This window comes from Silurus aristotelis (assembly GCF_946808225.1).
Source record: "Silurus aristotelis genome assembly, chromosome: 23".
Classification (NCBI taxonomy): Eukaryota; Metazoa; Chordata; class Actinopteri; order Siluriformes; family Siluridae; genus Silurus; species Silurus aristotelis.
The window spans coordinates 8914176-8939563 of NC_139596.1; the positions used below are offsets into that span (position 1 = coordinate 8914176).

The 25388-nt window shown below is 35.7% G+C and overlaps 1 protein-coding gene across 9 annotated transcripts in view; it reads left to right on the top strand.

The window, feature by feature from the left end:
- Positions 1-25388, top strand: part of slc4a4a (solute carrier family 4 member 4a) — a 68124-nt gene continuing 42736 nt past the window's right edge. For 3 of the 9 annotated variants that reach the window (XM_083526811.1, XM_083526812.1, XM_083526813.1), the window contains exons 1-2: positions 6542-6743; positions 15221-15367. In XM_083526811.1, coding sequence (XP_083382937.1) covers positions 6557-6743; positions 15221-15367 — 334 coding nt within the window. In that variant the 5' untranslated portion in view covers positions 6542-6556. Of the gene's footprint in view, positions 178-464; positions 540-6541; positions 6744-15220; positions 15368-25388 lie in introns of those variants that run through there. The other 6 variants (XM_083526818.1, XM_083526815.1, XM_083526819.1 and 3 more) reach the window with 6 other exon arrangements.

Consider the following 25388-nt stretch of genomic DNA (forward strand, 5'->3'; position numbering starts at 1 on the left):
TTTTTTTTTTTTTTTTTTTTTTATGACGTCTCACTTCTGGCGTGACGTTTTCGGATGAGTGAGTGACGCTTCAAATATGAGCTGCCGAGGCTTCTTGCGCTCGAGCGAAACCCTGCGCGTTCACATGTCGACCCAAAGCTCTGCACAGGGAACAAACTACGAAAAATAACACGGAAGGTAATTATTATTTATTTATATTATTATTATTATTATTATTATTATTATTATTATTATTATTATTATGACTTAACGTAGCTGTTGATTCTCCCTCTTCCCTTCTTCACCCCCCTCCCGTTTGTTGTTATCCACTGTGAACTTTTTTTTCTCCCCGGAATTATACCCTCATATAAAAACCCGTGCGTGTGTTATGTTTGGTTTTCGAGTGATTTCAATCTTAAAGTTATTAAAACATACACATACTATTTTCAATCTATATAACAATATTAATGACCTGTTTGTTGTAGCAGTGTCTGGAGAGGAACAGCTGGAGTGATTCTTAATTATCGTCCAGTTTCAGAAATGAGCAGCGCAAAGAGCAAGTAAGTGAACGCTGCATTCATTGTGCTGTGTTCAAGAAACGTTGTACTCTGTTCAAGAAACGTTGTAATCTCGGGTTACTGCAGAAGCTTCAGGCCCTTAATGAATACATTCAGTGTTTCATTTTATAAATGAAACCCTAATATGTTGCATGTATACAGGGGGAGAGAGAGAGACAAAAACAGACACATAAAGATCGAAGTCCTTTATCAAGTAAGTGAACTTGTATTTATGCAGGTCATTCAGTTTGGTGCACAGCAGTGAGTGAATGAACACCTCGATTTCTAAGGAAGAAGTGCACATAAACAAATGTGTAAGCGTTGTGTAAGAGTTCACTCTGTGTTTCTTCACATCAGCACAGGTGTAATATTCCAAGTCTTTTGAAAACTCTACAAAGTAGGATGACGCACGTGTTGCCTAAGCATGTACTTTCTCACGATTTGATTTTAAGACTTTCTAAACATTGTCCATAAGATGGAAGTTGAGAAATGCATTTCTTGTCTCAAATATCAGCCCTTTAAAACAAAGTTCCACATGCTGAAGATGGCCTAAGAATTACTTCACTAGCTTTTATGCAACACTGAGTTTAAAGCGCCTAGTACACTAAAGATTTAATGTGAAATCTTTTAAGGGTGACTTCCTTTCATTTTTGCAACAGCCACAAATTTTGCATTAACACTTCACTCCTGAAATGGGCTGATTAAACCTTTTTCAATGGATCTTTCAATGGTGCGAACAGTAAAAAAGCTCAGTTTTGCATTTACAGCTGAACTTTAATGATTGAATTTGTTACTGTAGCAGGAAAGTCGAATTAATCCAAGAGCAGAGGTTTACTGAAACAAACGCAGAACTAGAACAAAGGAACCTATAAAGTGTGAGATGGTGTTCAGGTGTTTCACAAACACGTTCTCGTGCGCTCGCATGCCGAGAGAAAGAGCTCTGTCTATAACAGCGAGTACTCAGGAGTGCAATAACCGTGACGCTTTTGTGCATTCACAATGTGCAATGTAATGTAGATTTTAATCTATGACCGATGACGTTCTTGTTTTTGAAATTGTATGGTTGCGTTTCAGAGATATGTGCGCAAAGGTTAACGTGAGGCTACATGCCGTATTCAGCAGGATTATGGAATACTGTTATTAGGCATCAGCGAACATGTTGGAGCACATTTGCAGTGGGAAATTTGCTGCTGGCTGTCCTGCAGAATGCTTGTTTTTTCTGGGTTTGTTCCATAGGTGGCAATGGAGATTTGGGGGAGGCAGAATGCTAGAAAGGGCCAGTACAAACATCTGAGTATTTATAGCACAGTGGAGGTCTAATCAATACCCATGAACCTTCGTACTAGTGCTTGTATGAATGGACATGGGAAAAGAAACTGTGTAGGAGTCTTTTTTAAAGAATAGAGGAGTATTTTTGATCATGATCATTTTTTGTTTTACGTGATCTAACGTGTCCTTGGTGGTGTTATCTGTGTTTCCTGTGTAGATCATTATAGATGTATCAGGTGCTTACCTCTAGCTGTTGCTCCCTTCTGATTGGGTAACACTTTGATACGCTATAAGCCTATATATAAGGAGCACTTTATTCTGTCCTCATCTTTATTTTGTTTAGTTTCGAAACCGAAGTTTTAAATGTCAAAGAGTCATGTTTGAACCGTATGTTCGGATTCAACGGATAAATCATAAACGTGTCGAATCAGCCTCACTTTCTAATAATAGTGATGAAATAGTGAGATAATAAGAAAGTACTCACAATGCCTAAATTACCAACCAACAATATTCAATCGCACCATCTTTTGACATCATAAGTTTAATATATTGATGTATCCTTATAGACGAAATCAGTTGAGATAAAAAACAGGGCGTTAACTGATTCCATCTGTAAATATCTGATACGTCTTATTTCATCAAAGCAAACCTGTGCAGTATGAAACGAACAAAAGTGTACATTAATGACGTTTTTCTTCATGCATTTGAAGAAATCCAATGGAAAATTGTGTCGTTTTGTGGAAACAGCGATTTTGGAAGATTTTCTGTTTATATGTAAACAGATATTCCATAGTAATAGCCTTTCTCTGCCATTTCGCTGACTCAGGAGAAGTGTGCATGCATGCGGCTTACTCATGCTTTTTTCCCCTCTATCTCACTCTCTCTCTCTCTCTCTCTCTCTCTCTCTCTCTCTCTCTCTCTCTCTCTCTCTCTCTCTCTCTCTCTCTCTCTCACTGTGTCTTGTCCTCTACCTTCATTTCTTGTGAACAGTGCTTACAGAAGTATGAGGGAAAGAATGAGGGTGCAGACTGACATTCCTCGCTCGAACAACTACATACAGATTCAGGAATTTGAATGTAGTTACTGAATAATGCTGTTCAGGATGATCTGTGGGTTTCAGGGGTTAAGTGTTATCTAACATTATGAAAGTTAATATGTATTTTATTAACTGAATTAAAATTGCATAATGGAAGTAATGCTTGGATTAGAAGAGACTTTGCACTGTAACATACTTTTTATGAGCTGTAAAATCCAATATTATTGCAGCTTTATAAAAAAAAAGAATCAAAAGATCCTAATTGTTTTCTCTGTTGGTATTATAATTGTGAGTTACAATTTTAGGACTATCAATGCTTTTGGTCACTCGGAATATAAAGTGCCAGCTCTCAGGGAGGAAACAGTGATCTGATGATCTTGTTGATAAAAAAAATTTGTTGTGCAATCTTTGGGTAAACAAATTCTTGAGTTTGGCTCGATTGCATTGCAAGATAAGACATGTGGGTCCCCGGGGCCCAAGCACCGCTATCAGATCGATCAGATCCCATCCTTCCTGACTATGGTGATTATTTTCATTTGTACATACGCTGTTGCAAAACATGCGATTTTTTTGTGGGGTTTTCTTTTTTTTTTTTCTCTCTAGCATGATTTGCTTATGAAGAAGAAAAAGAACCTGTGACTCAAATGCTTATCAGGCCCATACTGACTATAACACTATATGGCTATATGTTTTCAAAACACATGGCATCATAAAATGTTTTCCTAGAATTTTGTTAGTAAGTAAACCTATTGTCTAGGTTTTCTTGGTATTGCCGCTGTTTTTTATACCGCTCACTAGTTACCCTGTTGTCTGATTGGATAATAATGTATTTTTTTATCTCCTTTAAAGTTCTTGAATAAAGGTACTTATGGTACAAGCTTATTTCATGGATATATCAATATTATATCTATGTATCTAGCCTTGACCTTTTGTGATGACATCCAGTGTTACAATATCCAGTGATATTAAACCTGCATTTGAGAAATTATAAAGGCAGGAAGTGTGAGCATCATTCCTGCACCCGTGGGCTTTGTCTATCCATGACACGACAAGACAACAGCTATCGTTTGATAGAACTTTAAAACCAGTGTTGCAAAGAGGTTGGTTTAAGCCTCTATGGAGTGCATCAACACTCACTTATCTATGAATTATCCTTATTATATCATGGTTATTTGGCACTATTGTTAAAGACTTAAATATAATTTTAAATTACATTGCATACATTTGCTCCAGCCTATTTACCCAAATTGATAGATTCACTTTACAATCAGAATTGAGCATAAAATAATGTTAAATGGTTTACAATTAAACAAATGTTACATACAATTAAAAAAAGAGCTCGATACTTTTGTCATTTTATCTGTTAACCATTTAGTTTTGAAGCTTTTAGTTTGATAAAATTTACTATAAATCATCATTTTTTTTTCTAGCATGATTTAATTATGTAAAAGAGCCTGTCACTGAAATGTTAACTGGGCCTTTGCTGACTCTAACACTCTAATGAGATTTCACAACACATGACATCATAAAATGATTTCCTAGAATTTCGTTAGAAGGTAAACCTATTGTCTAGGATTCTTGGTATTGTCAGTACTTTTATTCCAGTCACCTTGTTGTTACTCACAGTTTAATTGGATAATAATTGATTTTAATTTTTCTTGGGAGTTCTTGGGAAACTTTACTTTTGGCACATGCTTGTTACATATTTACATCAATTTTACATCTATGTATGATGATGCAACCATTTGTGAAGCCATTCGCTGTTGATATCCAGTGATATTAAAGCTGCATTTCAGAATTCTGACTTCATACGTTTTTTAATGCACCAAGAAACCAGTCTTGCATGAAAGCAAAATGTCTCACAAAATAATTCCAGTTATATAAAAGCATTATGTATAATATAGGTGCATTCTTTACTTTTGTAACTACATCTTTTCAAATGATACTACTAAAATTTACTGTAAACGTAAACAGGGTTTGGCTAAACAGACGTGGGATTTCATAATACACAGAATAAAAATGTGTAGTATAGTAAAACTAAAACTTTTTATTAAAAAAAAAAGAATTTTGTTGAAAGATTTGGAAACCATCAAAGGCAGCAAGTGGAAATATATTGTGTAAGTTCACAGTAGCAACTGCTGCAAGAGACACTATAACCAAAAATAACATTTGTGTTGCAACACCCATTATCTGGTTCTCCAAAATGATCTGTAAAAGTGACACTGAAACACATCTACCCACCTGTACGTCATGAAATATTGTTGGGAATGCCAAAACTATTCTGTTTTATTTAACACTGTATACAGGTCACGACTGTGTTTTGTGGTCTTTGGACTCCTTTTATCTTACACTGTAAGAAAGTTTCACAATTTCACGTGTCACAAGGAAGCAGTCAACAGTTGGGTTTTAGTTGTGTAGCGTGAACAGCTTGGTGAAATCCAATGCAAAGACATTTATATGCAGATTGAACAGTTAAGCTTAAATAAAGGATCTGCTAATGGCCTCATAAGCACTTCTCAGAAAATGGGTTGAGGACGGGTACATGTTGAGTGAACACCCTTAGAGTGGTTTAAACAAACCAGGGGATTAAGTTTGGAGTTGTTCACGGTATACTGAAATTTTGTGAAGATTCTCAGTCATCCAGGTGCGGGTAACTTAGAACTGAGTTACGTCAACTCAACTTTTATCTGTTTAGATTGAAACTAGCCGCTTCTTCAGTCTTATACTGAAATTCATCACTATTAGACTCAGCTATCAGTAAGAGTCCAGTTACGCCAGTTCCTACAGAGAAGCACATATTTTTCATTAATGTGATTTTATTTGATATCTTTCTCTAACTACAGTTTTATACCTTTAACTACAGTCAAGGTAATAGGAAGGATATGTTGTTACATGTGCCTGGAACATGTGTGAGTCAAAGGTGAACAAATAATCATGCTGAATGTTCTAAAGTCTGAATTTTTGATTCTGATTTATTTTCTACCAAAGCCTAGCTCTGTAATAGCTGTAATGCAAATGATGGATTTATATGAATGGACTTGTTTCTATTTTTTCCTATAGCACTTCATATAGGAACATTTTATATCAGAACATTAGGTGGAACTACAGTTTGTGCCAAGGCATGATATGTTGTTCAAAAATAAATTCACACTGCGGTTATGGTAAATTAATCAGCACCTACCTTTTTTTTTTAGTAACACAGGCAACATAGGGTTTTGTTCTTCGCTCAATCCTCCTTCATTTGAATTGAATGAGATATTATTTAGTAAATAATATATATTACATGTCTGCTGTATGTATTATAAGAAGCCTAGAAACAGGATATGACTTTACTTTAGAGCTCTATATTATATCCCTAAAACAAGCTCACCTAATCCTCAATAGAGCAGATGATTGCACTCTAGCCATACGCCGGCCCACTTGTCTGTTGACTCGGTGTGTATTTGTAGGTGTGCTTATTTGGGTCAAAGGAAGTCTCCACTCTTTTTGCAACATGTAAGTCTAAGCTTGCTTACATGCTTAGTGTGTTTTCGGACCACGTGGAACCTTGTGGCTCATCAAAGTCAATTAGCATCTAACAGGGACACTTGGCCTGCCCCCATCGACTGGATTACCCTCCTATGACCTACCAGCACATTCCCCCTACCTAACTCCCCACTTCACCTAGATCCATGTTTGAAGCTAGATAGTAAGTGATAACTGCTAATGTTGAAACATGGCTGGCCTTAGCAGTAACATGTTGCAGGTAAACCAGCCGAGGGGCTACGGCTCCATGCTGTCCTTAGAAGAAAAATGTGAGCAATCTTTTTTCCTCTTCTACTATTACAGGATGGAGGACGAGGCCGTCCTGGACCGAGGGGCGTCCTTTCTCAAACATATGTGCGATGAGGAGGAAGTTGAAGGTAAGCTAACATGCTAACATGATTTTTTTTTTTTGTATAATGGAGAGAGACAGAAAGAAAGAGATTAATACACTTGTTTGTACCAGATCGTCTCAGCTAATGTTGACATATATCAGATATTTGTAACCTTCAGAATTCTTAAATGCAAAACAATAGCATGCAATTCAAACGTACTTGCTCATTGGCACTGTTTTTGGTTTTAAGCATTCATGGTTTTGTGTTTGTAATGTAGACTGATAGCAAAAACCCTGAATCTTAGTGTCGAAAAAATAACCTCTAAAGCTGTATAAAGAATGGGCCTAAAATAATGTTAGTGAAATTGAAAAAGGCAGTAAGAACGTTCTGGACTTCTTTCTTTTTGTTGCCATGTTATAGTGTTAAATAAGTTTTGGAGATTTATATGTGTACTAATAGGGAATCTGAAATGTATTAAAATACATTCAATGTGGGTTTAGCAACGTTTACATTCCATTCAGACATGTTTAGTATTCAGCAATTTGGGGTGAGGGATATATCCCAGGTGCTGCTTGGTTTACATGGTAGTTACTGGAATTAAAATGTAAAAAGTAACAGCAAGAAGAAATTACAATATTTCATTATAAGTTCAATAGATTTTTTTTTCAAAACTTGCTGAACCATGGACATTTTTAATGTGGTTTTAAATTAGATATACTGTATATGGGAAGTTACGTTAGGAGTAGTTAGGATGTTAAAATTCTGATCGGACAATTGTGAGCCCTTGAGCAAGGCCCTTAAACCCCCAACTGCTAAACTGTATGAAAGAGATTAACGTTGCATTAGATGAGGACGTCTGGAAAACAGCGTAAACGTAAATGATAAATGTCTGATTCATCCTTGTTTAATATGTGTGTTGGCATGCCAGAGATAGAAAGATGTGTGTAGGTGATATGTGCATGTGTGTGTGTGTGTGTGTGTGTGTGTGTGTGTGTGTGTGTGTGTGTGTGTGTGTGTGTCCTTGCATTTATTTGCATATAAGTTGTGATAACACCCAAAGATACAGCAAAACTTGTACTCTGTCCAATTGTCGCCTTCTTGCTAACAAGCTGTTTGCTAACTTTGAAAGCAGAGAATCTTTGTATTTAATATATTTCTTACAAATTATTTGAGTTATACATTATGCTGTAAACTAAAAACCTGCACTCCCACAGGAGTACTGCAGGACCCCGCGCAAACCTGTGCGGCGTGGGACAAGATTTGACGGGTGAACGCGGGTGCGGCGGTAAAATACTCGCGTGTGCATGTTGAGGGAGAAAATTAGCAAAATGGTCTTAAAAATATAAATTTTAATAAATTACTAAAAACAAATAAACTCTAATGTATTTACTGCACAAAAGCAACAATGGCAACTAAAATAAAATAAAACGATTTGCAGGCACGAGGTCGGACGCGAACTCTCGCGTGGTTGATGCGCGGTAACTACTAGAGCACACATCTGAAGCGCAAGACAGAGATGAATCGCTAAATGCTACAGATATTACTTCATTACAAAAGAAAGGAATGTACAACACAACAAAACCGTGGCCTGTTATTTTACACAAAAAGTCAAACTTAAATTAAACGAGACGTGATTGTTAATTTTCCGTTACATTTTCTATATACTATATTTAGAAGCGCAGCAATTGAAACTAAAAAGCAGTGTAGTGGGAAGAAGCAGTCAGTGTACAGAAAATAAAACTACTCATACATTTTACCTGCAGGCTTTCGCAGGCGGGAGCGGGCCAAAACTTAAATATTGCGGGTGGGAGCGGGACTGAACCATGCGAGAGCGGGGAAAAAAATCCGTCCCGTGCAGGTCTCTACAATGATGATGATGTTTCTTAAGCATGCTAATTAATGGCTCTATATTCAAATGTAATAAAGCAAAAAGGTAATGCATAATGTGAACTAAAAAGAAGAGTTTTCACCAAACTCCATGCCATAACTTCAAGGTAGCTAATAGGTTTGGTAGCTGTTAGCTGTCAGCATTAGCATTCTATGGAAATGTCACTCACAGGCATATCTGCTGATGTTTACACGGCATTATCAGACACCGAGGCTGCACTGCATGTCAAGTGAGTCTTGATAGCGAAATTACATTTTACATGGGGGGGAGGATATAAAACTGATGACCTTCTGTTAGAAAGTAAACATTTTGCATAAGGTTGTCTTGACATTTCAGAGCAAACTTATTTTCTTTCAAAAACAACCCAGGTTCTTAAAGACATTATTATTTGAGTAAAGAATGGGGAAATAAACTGAGATTAGAATGTATATCCAGTCTTCACCATGCTTACATTTTAACGGCTGTGAGATTTCCTTTCACCTCGGAATGAACTCTCAGACAATCCCTCCCTGCTTCCTTTTGCCAGAGGACACTAAGTGTTCCCAGGTTGGGAAACTAAATCATTTTTTGTTGGACACTTCCTATACCACTTAACTCTCGAGTAGACGGCAGTGCGAGTTCATGTGTTATACAGTCGTGCTAGAAGAATGCGTTACATTAAGCACAATAAGGAGAGCAAAGAAGAGAAAATACATATTCTCATTCATAAGAATTTGCATTCACAACAAAAAGTACAAATGTTTAGAGACATGGTCTCTTCTTTGTGCTTTTTTATCACCTCAGAAATATGCACCGTCTGTGTGATCTGTGCATGCTCTTCTGAGGCATGTGGATTGGTTGCGCTAAATTCTGTCTAGGTGTGAAATTTTGCACATGGTGGTTCAGTGATGATTCAGTGAACCGGCTTCCCACCCGTTTCTTTTTAACTATGTCATCACTATGTAATTTTTAAACCTAAAACAAGGTCATATTGAACTGGTAGTCTAAAACTCCTGTTCTTGGACGACAGAAAGGAATTCACTGATTTCTTCTGTTGATGTCATGCATCTGCTTTAAAGTTTGATGTCTTGTGCGTTTTGAGATGCGTGTTCGTTGACCATTGTTTTTAAAGGCGGTTATTTTCAATTTGGTTCGGTTCACTAGATTTGTAATTACTATGTAGCGCTCTTAACAATGGGCGTTGCCACATAGAAGTTTTGCTGATATCTGCATAAAGATATATATTTAAATACGAGTAAATATACCCTTTCTGGCAGCCCAAGCCTTTGGCATTTCCACCTGCAGAACTGCTGCTTAGTGGATGTTTTTTTATTTGCTGCACCATTCTGTGTAAACTAAATGCATTTAAAGGTGCTCCTAGTAAAGTGTCCACGAAGTGTATATGTTGGGATATTTGAATGATATACAGTATATATAAAAAAGAATCAATAGGAATAACGAGGAAAAGGGAATTGATTGGTAAAAGAAAATGAATCCAGTTAACTATTGGTGATTGTTTTAGATGTACTCCTGGCACTATTAGAAGGTTTATTGTGACATATATTATCCTTCATAAATATTATATCATCGAATCAGTATTAGCATGCTAGAAACGTTTGCCCGTATTGTTCTTGTAGAACTCCATGTCCTAGCAGCTCTGTTCTTTCGGGAAACAAGAGGTGCTGAGCTCTGGAAGCCCACAGCGTTTGGCCAGACTCAGGCTATTAAGTTCCTCTCGCTGACAGTCCTATGTGCGTGTGTGCCACTTTAATTCACACTACTTTAAATGGCTTTGCCCAAAAGGACAGGAAGTCCAGTACAAAGCCCTCGTCCACCCTCCCTGTTTCTTCCGTTACCTTTTTTTCACATTCACTCCCTTTTCCTTATTATACTCACCCGCCATCAATGTGATTTTTTCCCCCTCCTCCGTTCCTAACTCTTGATCTTTTCTCTTTCTTATTCAATGTCTGGCACCTTTGCATTTCTACTCAAATCATTTTGCAGATTGGCCATCAAGCATCCAACTAACAGTGGATGCGTTCCTCTTGTTTTTTTATTCCAAATTCATTTAAGCTCCGAACGTAAATGCTTGAATGCATCATTCGGTAAAACTCAAAAACGTTAAACATAAATATACATGCAGAAAGTACTTCGCTTTCCATAACAATATTCTCATTGGAGGCAAAAGCAAGCGCTAAATGAACTTTTGCTTAATGACAAAGTAGCAAAGTCGTTTAAAAAAAAAAAAACAAAGGACACGTTGATCATTCATTTGCTGACCCTGATTTTGTCATTCTGGTAAATTATTTTGCATTGCTAATTGTTCAGATGAGAATTTCTTTCCCAGCCCAGTTAATATTAGTTATCTAATGAGCAATTTATCAAATCTAATGGATAATCAGTGCCTCAGATCTAATAATTTACCTGTCATAAGTTGAGCAAGACATCCAGTGCTGTTAAGAATGCTTTTGTGATATCTTTGCAGAATTTTCCATGAGGTTATTAGACTGTGCCAAATGTCTTTCATTTGCATTGAAATTACATTTGAAAATGTGTAGGTAATTGTCCTCCTGGCTGTTTTTTGAAGGATTTTCTTAACATAGTGGTAGTAGTTTATTTTACAACATACAGCAATAGGGTAATAAAAAGGCATTTCTGTTAGTTCTGTATGTATAATGGACTTTAGTACATCGTAACAAAGGCTTGTACAGCAGTAATTGTTGGCGCAATTCAGGAAGAACACTGAATTTTACAGGTTAACATATATCATATAATAAGTTGGACTTGGTTGAATATTTTGCATGTTAAACATGAAAATACTTATCAGCAAAAGTCAAAACTATCTGGAAAAAAAACCCAGAATTTTGTAATAATTAATAAGTAAATACATTATATGAACAAAAGTAGGATTCGTATGTGCTTTTTAAACATTTTGTTGAGGTCAGATTTCTATAGCAGGCCACTCAAGTTTTTCCTCCCCAACCCATGTAAGATATATCTTCAGAAATCTGGCGTTGTGCTCAAGGTCTTTGTCATGCTGGGACAGGTTTGCGTCTCCTAGTTCAAGGAACTAGAAAAAAAAACTAGAAAAACTTTAACGCTACTACTTAAAAAGACATCCAATAAAACTGTGTGCGTCCAACTTAGCAGTAACATAACAGTTTAACAGTAACAGTTTGCAAAATCAGGTATACCAATAGTTTTTTCTATATACTGCATGTACATATCTGAATGAAAAGTGCATAAAAGAGTGTAATAATCTTCGTACAATTACATTGTGTAATTATATTAAAATGAAGCAATGAGTGATTGTCAAGTTCAAACGTCTTGTTTCTTTTATTTAAAATAGTTATACATTTTTAACTAGCACTAGTATTACTTGAAAACAAAAATATATCTTTACCTAATCAAATCATTGCATTTTATCTCCAAGTACACATACATGCAAAAGTTCTCGATAGTTACTTTTCAATATGAAGCTAAAAGTAATTCCTATGTAGGTCTATGGCTTACATTTATTTCTAACATCAACATTTCAACAAAATAATCATACGGCCTTAACAGTAGTATTAATTCACTTCAGATTTTTGTATGCCTTCAAAGCCCAACATGGAAAAGCAGTAAAGCAATAAAACCACTATAACTTCTCTTTGCATAACTTATCAGTTATGGTTTTACATACTGTACTGTATTGTGTAAATCTGTAGTGAATGTGAAAACTACCTGGCAAAATTCAGCAGTTCGAGTTAATTGCGTAATATATTTGCGCTACCAAGTAATACCGAACTGATTCGGAAAATACAGGCATATTTGATTGAGGACCTAAGTACAAAAAAAAAGGTATTGATGCTTGTAAATGTAGAAAGATATTTGATATGCTATTGATGCAGGCACGATTTCTTTGCAGCATGTAATACATGCTTTTTCATATCAGTTAACATTTTGAACATGCTAAATATTACTTATAAGGATTATGTATTCTGAATGCTGGTAATGTTTAACACAAATGCTCCCTTAACTAACATTATTAATACTAGAAGTTTAAAATAATCATTCAAATACACTGAACATGCATCAACCACTATATTACGCCATTCAGGATTGGGCCAAAATAAACTAATGTCTTAATCAATAGTATTTGGACAGCTGACTTTTCCAGCCACACATATTTCTTTCCCAAACAGCTACCACAAAGTTGGAGGCACACAATTGGGCACACAATATAGTTTCCCTTCACTTAAACTAAGAGACCAAAACCTGTTCAAGCATGACAATGGCCCTGTATGCAAAGCCAGCTCTATGAAGATATGGATTACATGGTTAGAATGGAAGATATTCAATGGCCTCCATAGATATCAACCCAACCCGAACACAAACACAACTACACTCTAAAATCTAGTTAACATCTTCCTAGTAGAGTGAATAGCAAATAAGGTCTGAATGTGGAAGAATAGCAGAATAGCAAATGAGGACCAAATGTGGAATAGGATTAAAAAGCATATACAAATATTATAGTCATGTGTCCACAAACTTTTGTCCATATAGTGTTCTACATTAAAGTTAATTGTTGAATGTTGTTACAGTAATAACAATGTTAATAACTGGGAAGACTTCATTCTTGTATTATTACTTTGAGTTTCATACAATTTTGAATTTTGCACTTTGATTTCAGTTCAGTGTTTCTTATGTCCGTTTTACTTTGGAACATGTTTCAATTGGAATTTTCATTTCCAAGGACCAATAAATCTTATCTTATCGAATCGTTATCTTCCGCTTTTGTTAGAGTGGGTAATTCATAAATGAGGCTGAAGGTTCAATTAGTTCAAGTCAGTTGATCAGCAGCATTTAGTGACCTAAAGTCAAATTTACTCTTGCTAATGGCTTTGGACTTTTATATAGTCATCATCTGATAAACATTGATTTCATTGAAACAAACATCAAGTTTCTTATTTACTTGTTTCATTTGTTAACAATATGAAAGTGTAAATTAACGGTTTGTTTTTAGCAAAAAGCATTGCTTCAAATCTTTCTTTAATATATATTCATTTCTTCATCCCTAAATAATGGTACAAACTGCTCGGTAAACACTAATAAAGCTTTGACTCACAAGCTTTATTTCTCATTTTGGCCTGGTTTATTTACACTCTGGCATTAAATGATTACTGTATTACACGACAAAACACATGACAATGCACTGCAGCTATTTTATATAATATAGAAGTATGTTGATTTAGATTTTGTTGATTAGTTGATTTGGAACAGAAAAACAAACAAGAAATTTGTTCTGTCACTGAAGATAAAGTCTTAGTTTTGCATAGCCTGGGGAATAATATTTGCTTATGTGCGTAATAAATGTATCCAGAGTTTGGAGGCCGATATGATAAATAATCTGTTGCATGCGTGATGACAAGAAATCTCCCGAAGGAGTATGTTTAAACAAAAAAGAATCAGTGCGTTCTGGCTTTCCTAAGGTCAAATTGTCATCTCATCATCTTGTCCTGATGCGTCAGTCTCGAGTGTGTCCTGAGTGCGCGACCTAAATGATGGACCTAAAACATGCCTCGATGAGAACACCCCAAACACTGAAAGTTCATTACCTTCTAAACCCTGCTGTTCGCTCCGCAGACAAAATGTTTGCTTAGACGTTCGGACGAAGGCACTTATTTAGCGAGGAGCAGTTCATTTTTCTTTTCCAGGATGTTTCTCGAATGACGAAAGCCATTTCCTGTATACATTGGGTGAAGGAAGTAGTTGGCATTTATTTACATCCTTGCTTTGGTCAGAACACCAAATGGCTCTCTGAGCGGACCACGAGGAAACGTTTGACACCCAGCTGCTGACACCAAGGACTCATACGTCACTTCCTGTTTTAGAGTTGGTTATGTTAGTTATAATAGGCTGTAAAGAATATTCTAAAATGATATAGTGTTAGATTGTGTTTAATGCTGGGGAGCTGTGCACATCGTTGGTGAGCACTTTATATTTGAAATTTTCAATATGTGGATGGTATATTTGGTGGGATTTATTCAACTAAGAACCCTTAGTATTAAGAAATGTTCATACTGGCTTTTTATCCTACTAGGATTCAAATAAAGCATTAGTTTTTCTTACCTAAAATACTTTCTTTACAGGAGACCTTTAGATTACACAGATCATATTTCAGTCCTTGTGACCCCAATTGTATGATTTCTACCATTCGCTTACATGTATAGTTGTGTATTTTATATAAACGATCCAGCAAACAAATAAGTGTGAAAAATGTAATACCTGAATATAAGATATATGTATATATAACCTCTGTTTAAAGTTGTACTGCTTGGGCAAATAGTACATTTTGTGCATGGGTAGAGTAAATGTATGTGAAATTTTATTATACATTTTCTTATTCTTATTAATCTAATTCTTATGCTCCCTTTTTATTTAAATTTAGCTCAAATTTTTGTCCTATTGGAAGGTGGTAGCTCAGTGGTTAAGGCATTGGATTTTAGAACAGAAGGTCACAAGTTCAAATTCCAGCACCACCAAGCTGCCCATGCTGGGCCCTTGAGCAAGGCCCTAAACCTTCAACCAGCCAGTTGTGAATGGCTCTGTATAAGCGCACCTGCAAAATTCCATAAATATAAATGTCTGTTGTCCTCGCTTTTATCTGTCACAGGCCACCACACCATCTACATTGGCGTGCATGTACCTAAGAGCTACAGACGACGGAGACGCCATCGTCGGCGCACCAGCCACAAGGAGAGGAAGGAAAAGGTGCTGGAGCACACAGAGGAGACGAGCAGCAGCATCCTCAAACCTGTCGGTAAGTACTGCTCACATTAGCACTTTTCAAGTACACACAACACACACACACACACACACACACACACACACACCCTATGACACAAATCATCTTCAAATTGCACAGTAAGCACTGTCAGCTCACATGAGTGCTCAGGACTCCGAGTTAAGTGGTCTCTCTCTCTCTCCTTTAAAACACACACACACACACACACACACACACACACACACACACACACACACACACACACACACACACACAAGGACACAAAGATGCACACATAGCATCCACAAAGCACTCAGTAGGAGCTGTCAGCTCACATCAGGACCGACTTCTCTTACACTAAAAAGATCTCCTGCTTTTAAACACACACACACACACACACACACACACACACACACACACACACACACACACACACACACACACACACACAGAGAGAGAGAACCATAGGACATTGCAGACTGTTGTTCTGAGCTAATATCCAGTCTGTGTATGAATGTTTTTGGACAAACAGAAATGAAGGCTCATTCTAACTAGGCTCTAATTGCCTGATGTCACACATGGTACACGGTAATGATGACTCTGGGGGATAAGCGATCAGGATGAGAGAATAGTTGAGAGGGGAAGAGAGGAAGAGAATAAACATTATAGAAATAGAGGGAGAAAGAGTATCGTTCAAATAGCTGAAAGTCACCATCAGTCTAATAACGGACAAGTAATGAAATGTATGTTCTGTTAAACAATGTCATGCTTATTTATCTAAGGGACTCGCTTGAAATACAGTGCTACTCAGGGTCAGAAGTGTAATTTTTACTCATATTGAACGTAGGCTTGAATATGTGCTGTACCTCAACAGCAAGACACATGTTAGTGAATAGCAAAAAACCTGTGGATTTTTTGAGGTTTTATTTCCTATAGTGCGGAAACGATTCCTCGAGTAACTTGAGTAATTTGAATACAAAAAAATCTTCGAGGCAAATTATTAGCATTGTGGCCAAAGGCCAAGGAAAATTTCCAAAGTTTGGGATAATTTCAAACTAAAACATAAAGAAAACACCGTACACCTGTTTTATTTTCTCTTGTATATTTAGTATTGCGCTTTAATAAATGATCGATGGAATAATCCATAGCTGCAGCCATACAAATACAAATTGTACACCTCAACACTGCATTGACTAAGACAAGTCAAAAATAAGTCAGTCCAAATAAAAAGACAAAGCAATGAGGCAATCTTTCAAAAAAGCTATGTTTAATTAACAAATAAAACTACAGTATCATGTCACAAAAACATTAGTATTTAATGGACAAATGGCGATGGCGATATAATAAATACATAAAATAAATGAAGGCTGCCATGCAAAATTTAATAGGTAACGGCCATTGTCAATTCTAATATAGTGGAGTAAAAAGTACATATTTTGAATCATAAATATAGTTTTCCCACAACACAGCCAACAGTTGTTCTGCATAAAACCCCTAAAAATCCTGATTTAGCATTCAGCATTAGCATTCATTGAATGTCGTTTATTTCATTTATTTAATAAAAAAACAATACAATGCAAATATTTATTTTTATTTAGAAAAAAATTCATATTGAAAGAAAATGCAATACAATATTTTATCCTTTAAGAAAAACACATTTAAAAACATCATTAAATATTTAATAAAATAACAAATTTAAGGTCAAACGTTTCCTCGTTTTTCTTTTACTATTTATTAAATTAAAAAGGTAAAAACAAAAAATCTTTGACATTTAATCATTTTAATGAATGCAAAATGATAACAGATGCATACAAAAAAATTCATATTGTTCATATTGTTAAATTGCCCCCCAAAAAAAAAAATCAAACCCTCCACAAATATAAATATGGTATAAATAATAGCAAAATATCTGCAATAGTATAGGATAATATAAGAACATAGTTTAAAAAATAAAGGTGTCATTGTGCAGTCACAAAATGCACATTCGATCAAGTTATCAGCCAGATACGTGCTGTATGTTTCTGAGTTCAGCAGAACTCAAAGGGTTTCCATGTGAGTGATTTTTGCTAAGAAACCGATATTTTTACGAGAGAAGAGATCAGCGCACACAGAGCAGGACACAATGCACTGGATTCCTTCCACTGAAGCCTCTGTGCTCTTCAGCCTCTGTGTACACAGTTAATCTTTTGTCTTTAGATGGATTGCTTCCTGATTGTTATCTCTGATGTGGATGCTTGTTTGTGGATTATCCATCATTCCTTATTAAAAGCCACGACAAAAGAAGTAGTAAATCTACCGAAAATGGAAATAGTTTAGAGTTGATGCTGCTTTAAAAAGAACTGTAGGGTATAGGAGAGTTGAAAAGATGTTTGTATTTCAAGCTCATGCCAGACGCCAGGAGAAATGTAACTACAGGGGATTTTTTGTGTTTATTTTTATAATTTAGTTAGTTAGTTTGTTAGTTTGGTGTTTAGGTGTGATGTTTTATCCTGTATGTAATGTTATCACATAGCTACATTGCTAGTTCACTACTGTTAGGCTAACCTGCATTTGTCACAAACAGACACCAGTGATATTCCAACTTTCTTCAACTTTACATCTATGATTTTGAAATGTGTATAAGCTCTGCATACACATTAAATGAACCAAAGACAAGCTTCCATTTGGGTGGTCCTGAGTCTAATGTTCTTAGGTCATGGGGGAAAACCTCTTACCTTCATTCCTTTTCTTACCTTTACATAAAAGGCTTCTATTGTAACCGAGTCCGGGTAGAGGATTAAAATGTATCCTATAACATTAGCAGGTATCTTTGAAAGCTGCTCATTGTGTGGTTACAAAAAAAGCTCTGGATTCGAATAGACGTGAATAAGATTCATGTGGAATTTTTTTTTCTACTTGACTTATTTTAGCTTTATCACAGAATAGCATTGTTTGTTCTTAAATAGTTCATGAGCATGCCAAAATCACATTGACATGGGCATTTTAAAATAAACCATGTCCGCTCTAGGGAATGAAGCTCAGGGGAAACATTCTACCCAGAAGGCACCATCATCTATGCCTGCCACGTTCATTACATATTCTCCCAATCAGACTTATTTAAGTGGATAGTCCTTATCAGGATTATCTAATGGAATAATGATGATTTATGTTTCTCAAATATTTATATTTTATAAAATATATTTCCATTTTAATATACAGTGCCTGTCAAAAGTTTGGAAACACTGACTTTTATCGTTTTTGAGAAACATGCATGTTCCCTTGTGTATATGCAACAAGCTATAGGCAAAAACACGCAAGGATTGGATAGTGAATGCCGGGAAAGTTCTGTGTGCAGAATGATGAGTCTAAATTTGACATTTTAACAAAAGAACTTACGTAAGACAGAGAACAGGAGAGAAGATGTTAGCAGACTGCCTCACGATTACAGTTAAACATGGAAGTGGAAGCTTAATGGTTTGGGGTTGTTTTGGAGCAGGGAAGGTTGTAGGCTTTTTTCGGGGTGAAAGAAATACCGAACCAACATGGCTATCATTCTATACTTCAACACCATGCAATGACCCAAAGCAAATTCTGTAAACATTATTTGGAGAGCAATCAGTTGGCTGGAGTGTTATTCATCATGGAATAGCCTGCATAGTCACTGCATTTAAATCCTATCGAACTGCTCTGAGATAAACTGTATCTCGAAGTTCCAAATAGTAATGCCATGGCAAGATGTTTGGAGAAATGAACTGTCCAGATGCCATACATGGGTAAAGATGTTATTCATGCTAAGTGAAGAACTTTCAGTGCTTCAACCTATATTTTCTCTCTCTGTTTATTTTTCATTGATTAAGTTCAACATCTGTACATGCCTTATTTGTTTGGTCAAAATAAATCTTTATATTGTTAAGTTGCATAGTTTGTTGCATATAAACTAATAGAACATGCATGTGTCTCTTAAAAACCATAAAAGACTATGTGTTTACATTTACATTTTAGTTAGCTTTTGAATAGAACCAAACAGCTTGACTTCATTAATTAATTTCGTTTTAGTTTTTGCTATAATTCATTGTTCATTGAAATTCCTGATTAGAACCACAGGACTATTTGAACAGATCTAATCAAACCAAATTGATTAGACATCAAAGCCAGGAGATTTACTGTGTGAGGATATAATACTTAGCTAGCGAGATTTTAGCCATTTCTAGGTAGATGGAGTGATTTTCGTCTCCTTGGTCAACAAAAAAGTATATATTTTGCCCACACCATTTTTTTTAAATCTTTGCTTTGACATAGCCAAAGCAATTTGATTCTTCTTGGTAAGGAAACACAGTCTTCTTCTTCATCTTTCGGCTGCTTCCATTAGGAAAATCCCACAGTGATTTTTTTCAAAAAAAATTAATGGTTCTATGTAGTAATGACTAAATGGCATTTCATGCATTTGAAATGTTGAGTTGGATTTAATGTTACAGAACGGACACAAGATGAGACATTTCCTGTACAACTTACATTATAACAGCTTCAAGCAGCTGTTCACTCTTTTCTCTTTTTTCCAAGTAACGAAGGAAAAAGAAAATAATAATAAAAAACAGCTTGTGTTACAGAGGATTATGAATTAGCTCATGTTTCATCTCCGTTCAAAAAACTTTCAAAGCTTTATTGTGAAAAAAGGTGTTTTTATGCTGTATTGTAACAAGTACAAACATAACATGGATATGCTTTAAATAGGGCAACTTACACAATACCAAACAAAATAACAACAAACTAGCAAAAATAGATGATCTAAGTTGTGATATTGTATTTATAGTGCTGGTGCACAGTGTAGTTTGAGGCTGTTATTTCATTGCATTTAAGCATAATTATGGCTCTGTGCTTGTAACATTAATCTAAATTAACCATTAACAAGCATCCCTCAATAATCACAGGATGAAGTCCGACACCGACGAGGCTCTGGTTTATATGTGAATAAAGATTAACCAGGCAGTGTGATGTCGAACTGTGTATTTCCACAGAAAGTTTTGAAAGATATTTAGCCAATTTAACATTATAACACTGGGCTTTACTGCAACATTGCTCAAGACTCTCATGAACTAAATCCAGCTACAGAATGGAGTGACAGCCGAGATCCCTGTGAGAGCTGATAACAACATTAGGGAAACCCGAAAAAAGAAAAAAAAAAAACTAAACAAAAGTGGTGTGGTTTTCATTTGCTTTAGTCATTTTGTTGCTTTTCCGCTTTGATCCATTGAACAGAAAATGTAATAGTTATTACCATAATAGCTGCTGGATCACGTTGCCTCGTATGTTCCCAAGTTGTTTTTGTGCCACAAGGTTTGTCATGTTTAAAGTGTGTCACTGGCATTCAGCCCGTGTTAATCCTCTTTAATGCAGTCCCTCCAGTCTAACCACAGGTTGTAATTAGTTAATCTCACCTTCTTTCCTGCTCCAAAGTGTCTCACTAGATATGACTGAATGATTCATTAGCTCATACCCTAGCTATATTTGGAAGTACAGTATTTACTCCTAATTGAAAATGGTTCAGAACAATAAGATTCCAGGTCCGGAGTGTCATTTAGTCACAGCCTCTACTAAACCATATACTTTTGGAACCCAACCTTTTACTAGGGTGGTGTCTGATAGCTAATAGTTTGTGCCTATTAGTAATATTAAACCTACTTCATTATTCTTTTATTTAAAAGAGAATTTAGATAAAAGATCAACATTTCTAGAGCTGTTGATTGTACTTGCTGTACAGGCTGCACACAAAACATTTTTGTATTTATTAACAAATGGCACTCTTTGTCGAAGCTGTGTATAGTTCAGAGGTGGCAAAAGTACACACAATCATCACTTAAGTTGGAATACTGACTATAATTTTGTTTTTCTCAAGTTAAAGAGAAGAGGTTTGGGTTCTGACATGTACTTAAATAAGAAATAGCCATTACCACTACCTGTTTTAGTGTCACTCTGGAAACTGAACCCCACATTATATTAATATTAAAGCTATCAATCGAAGAAAATATTTAACTATGATTACCGTATTTTCCGGACTATAAGCCGCTACTTTTTCCCACGTTTTGAACCCCGCGGCTTAAACAACGAAGAGGCCTATTTATAAATTTTTCCTGGGTTTTTCCCGGTTTCACAAACTTCAAGCCAAAAAACCGAGCACCATAACGTTAGACCAATGAAATTTCCGAACGGAAACAAAAAAACGCACCTCACATGTGTTCTGAGCTGAACTTTTTTAAACGCACGACGATTCCAAAAGATAAACTCCCGAGAGAAATAGTTGTGAAAGGAAGGAGACAATGATAATGACTTTCTTGGTCGGCTACTGTTTAGATACAAGCCGCTTTATATACAAGCGGCATATAAATACCGCTATTCTCCTAAAGGAAGCGCAACATATTTTACCCGTTACACCGTGTGTTAACGTGTCTTTTGTTAAAGCCTGTGTAAAGTTCATTAGTTTCAGTGTAGACATATAAATGGGTGCGCTTTATAGTCCAGAAATTACGCTAATCGCCTGTTTGTCATGAGTTAACTCACGATTAATTTACTTAATCGCACATTCTTTTCTAAATGTACCTTAAAGTAATCCTTTTCAAGTTTTTAATACTCTAATCAACATGGACAAATATTTATGTTTTATCCAAATGTATTTTTATTATTAATGAAACCAAACCAATGTTTTAAAGTAATTATGGTGTTTAAAATTATGTAATTTATCAGTACACCAAACGGATCCTTTGCTATGTTTCCACAAAGTCGGCTAATGAGGTGATACCGGAGAAACTGTGTCTCTTCTAGCTTTTATGTGGATTACATAATCAGAGAATATTTGTTTTGGATGACATATATATTCATATATTTATTATGTATGTGAAGCAAGTATTCAAGTTTGGTTTTTTTATGTGTCTGTGAAGAGAGATGACGGAGACGGCAGCGAGCACCCTCTGTTTTTTTTTTTGTCCGATCTAAAAAGACAGAGTAATTTAAGTTTGTTTTGGTGTTATGAGGAAAGAAATGCTACAAAATGCGCCGGTTTGTTGACCCCAGAGGGTTAATTGTGTGCATCATGGCGGATTTTGGTGCCGATTTGTGATTTGCCGCATCAGTAAAAAACAAATGTTTACTGACAAAAATCTTTTCCGGTGGAGTTTATTTATTCTTTTATATCTGATTACAAAAAAAAAAAGACGTTGTGAATAAATGTGTTGGTTTCAAGGTTTTAATTTTGTCTCTTTTATATTTATTTTGTTATATTTTTAATGGAATTGGGTAAAAAATGGTTAAAGAAATGTCCAATACATACCATAATTTCAGGACTATAAAGCGCACCCATATATAAGCCGCACCCACTGAACTTTACAAATATTTGTATTTTTAACATAAATAAGCCGCACCTGTCTATAAGCCGCAGTCTACACTAATGTACTTTACACAGGCTTTAACGAAAGTTAAAAATACTGTAAATCTAAATGAATATGAACATCCACCATATACAACACAAGCAGAGAAAATACAGTGATGATCAGGTGATCAGGATTGTCTCTGTTCTCAGTCACTGACTCCCTCTGTCTCATTTACGGTAGCCCCAGACGTCTTGTTTCCTTCTGTCTTGTTTATTGTTATCTTTGTAAACTAGTCTACGTCTGTAATGTGTGTTGCCCAGGAAATGATACACCGGCGGTAGATTATAAAGCCACACAATAACAGGAAATAGGTTGATGGGCTGAAAACGGTGCGCAGTGAGAAGAAAAAATACTGACATTTCACCAAATATATTAAAACTCAAGTCTGGTTTGAAAATGTAAAAGTAGAAATTACAGATATTTGTGTAAAAATGTAATGAGTGGAAGTATTTCATTACTTCCGACCTCTGGTATAGTTACATTTGTATTTAGGGAACATTTCATATTATGGGACATCTAAAGATTTTCCATCAGTTAAAGCAGACAGTTTAAACGGTCATTTCACTTGTTATAATCAAATGAATACTTTTATTTTGTCTAAATGTATAGGTTTGTGTTGGCTCCCTTTTTTTTTCCAAAAATAATCTTGACAGAATAGTAATATAAAATGACACAAACATAAAAGAAAAAATCTTCTTGATGGTACTATCAGTCTGTGACCTACTGGCCTAGAATTAGGTGTTTTTTTTAAGAGAGACTCCAAAGCACTTCTGAATAAAGGGTGGATGCTAAATGTCAGGCTTATCCACAGTGATGAGTCAGTGTGAGTGCAGGTTTTCATTCCGATCAAACCTCACCTTATTGCACTTGTTTAATCAGTTAGTCTTGCTAACAATTGACTATAAGGTGCGGCCTTTGCTTGTTTGAAACGAAAACCTGCAACCACACTTTCCTTTCCTGGATAAAATACTGCAAACGATCCCCTGCCATGAAAGTAATATTCAAATCAAATCAACTTTTATAGCACTATTAATGATGGATATAGTAACCAAGCAACTTTACAGAATTAATTAGATAAAAAATATACATTTTTAAATGATATAACTTAATCAAAATATCAAATAATAAACACATAACAATGTCTCAACTATGTAATACACATTTAAGATCCAAACATTAGTGTTTTTTGGGAAATCTTGTCCATAAATACCAAATTTTTCTTTCTGAAAATACTGTTATATACCAAGCAACACAAACAATAATGTATAACAATGTGCACTCATGATATGAGGTGGGTTTTAATGATTTACCCAGTTATTTGATTACAATTTGATTCATTTGATTCTTTAACATTATTGTTTGTTATCTTGCTAGTTTGAAGGTATGGTATATGATACAGGAATGCTGAGTGTGGTTATGTGGAGTGCCTTTGGTGTATTATTTTCAGCACCTCGGCTCCATGAAATGTTTGTCTTTATATTCATCTTTGCATGATTTTTACAGCTGAAGATGAATTTAGGTTCTTGTCCTATTGTGAAAGGCTGTTCAAAATGAAGTGGCCAAAATCACTATCAATAAGAGGAATATATTTGGATACGCCAAAAAGTTCTTGGGTGGTAAATATATGAATGACCTATCAACATATTTTGGTCCATTAGTAGAGTAAGGCCCCACATTATCACCATAGCATATGGCGAATTTTATTGCACTAGTTTATGCAGACTTTGAGAATCTACCATTGTTAGTAAGCAATAAGCAGTAGCCTGGTGGGCATGAGCTGAAAGAACAAACACCAGTCTCAATGCAGTACCATTGTGCTGCAAACAAAAGACAAGAGCCACTGATCGTAGGCATGTGACACCTCAAATGCATTTTCTGTTCTTTCCCTGTTCCATCTTACTCGATGACAGATCTAAGAGTAAAACTAACAGGGTTGTTGGTGGAAAATTGATCTGGATATATTATATAATAGTCTGATTTTAAAGGCATTATTTATGAATTATTCTGTAGAGTCTGGTGGAATAAAAGTGCTGAAATATAACCATATATATAAAACTATGTATAACTCTCTCTCTCTCTCTCTCTCTCTCTCTCTCTCTCTCTCTCTCTCTCTCTCTCTCTTTCACTCTCTCTCTCTCTCTCTTTCACTCTCTCTCTCTCTCTCTCTCTCTCTCTCTCTCTCTCTTTCTCTCTCTCTCTCTCTCTCTCTCTCTCTCTCTCTCTCTCTCTCTCTCTCTCTCTCTCTCTCTCTCTCTCTCTCTCTCTCTCTCTCTCTCTCTATATATATATATATATATATATATACAGTGGGTACGGAAAGTATTCAGACCCCCTTAAATTTTTCACTCTTTTTTATTTTGCAGCCACTTGCTAAAATCATTTAAGTTCATTTCTTTTCCTCATTAATGTACACAAAGCACCCTATATTGACAGAAAAACACAGAATTGTTGACACTGTTGCAGATTTATTAAAAAAGAAAAACTAAAATATCACATGGTCCTAAGTATTCAGACCCTTTGCTCAGTATTTAGTAGAAGCCCCCTTTTGATCTAATACAGCCAGGAGTCTTTTTGGGAAGGCTGCCACAAGTTTTTCACACCTGGATTCAGGGATCCTCTGCCATTCCTCCTTGCAGATCCTCTCCAGTTCTGTCAAG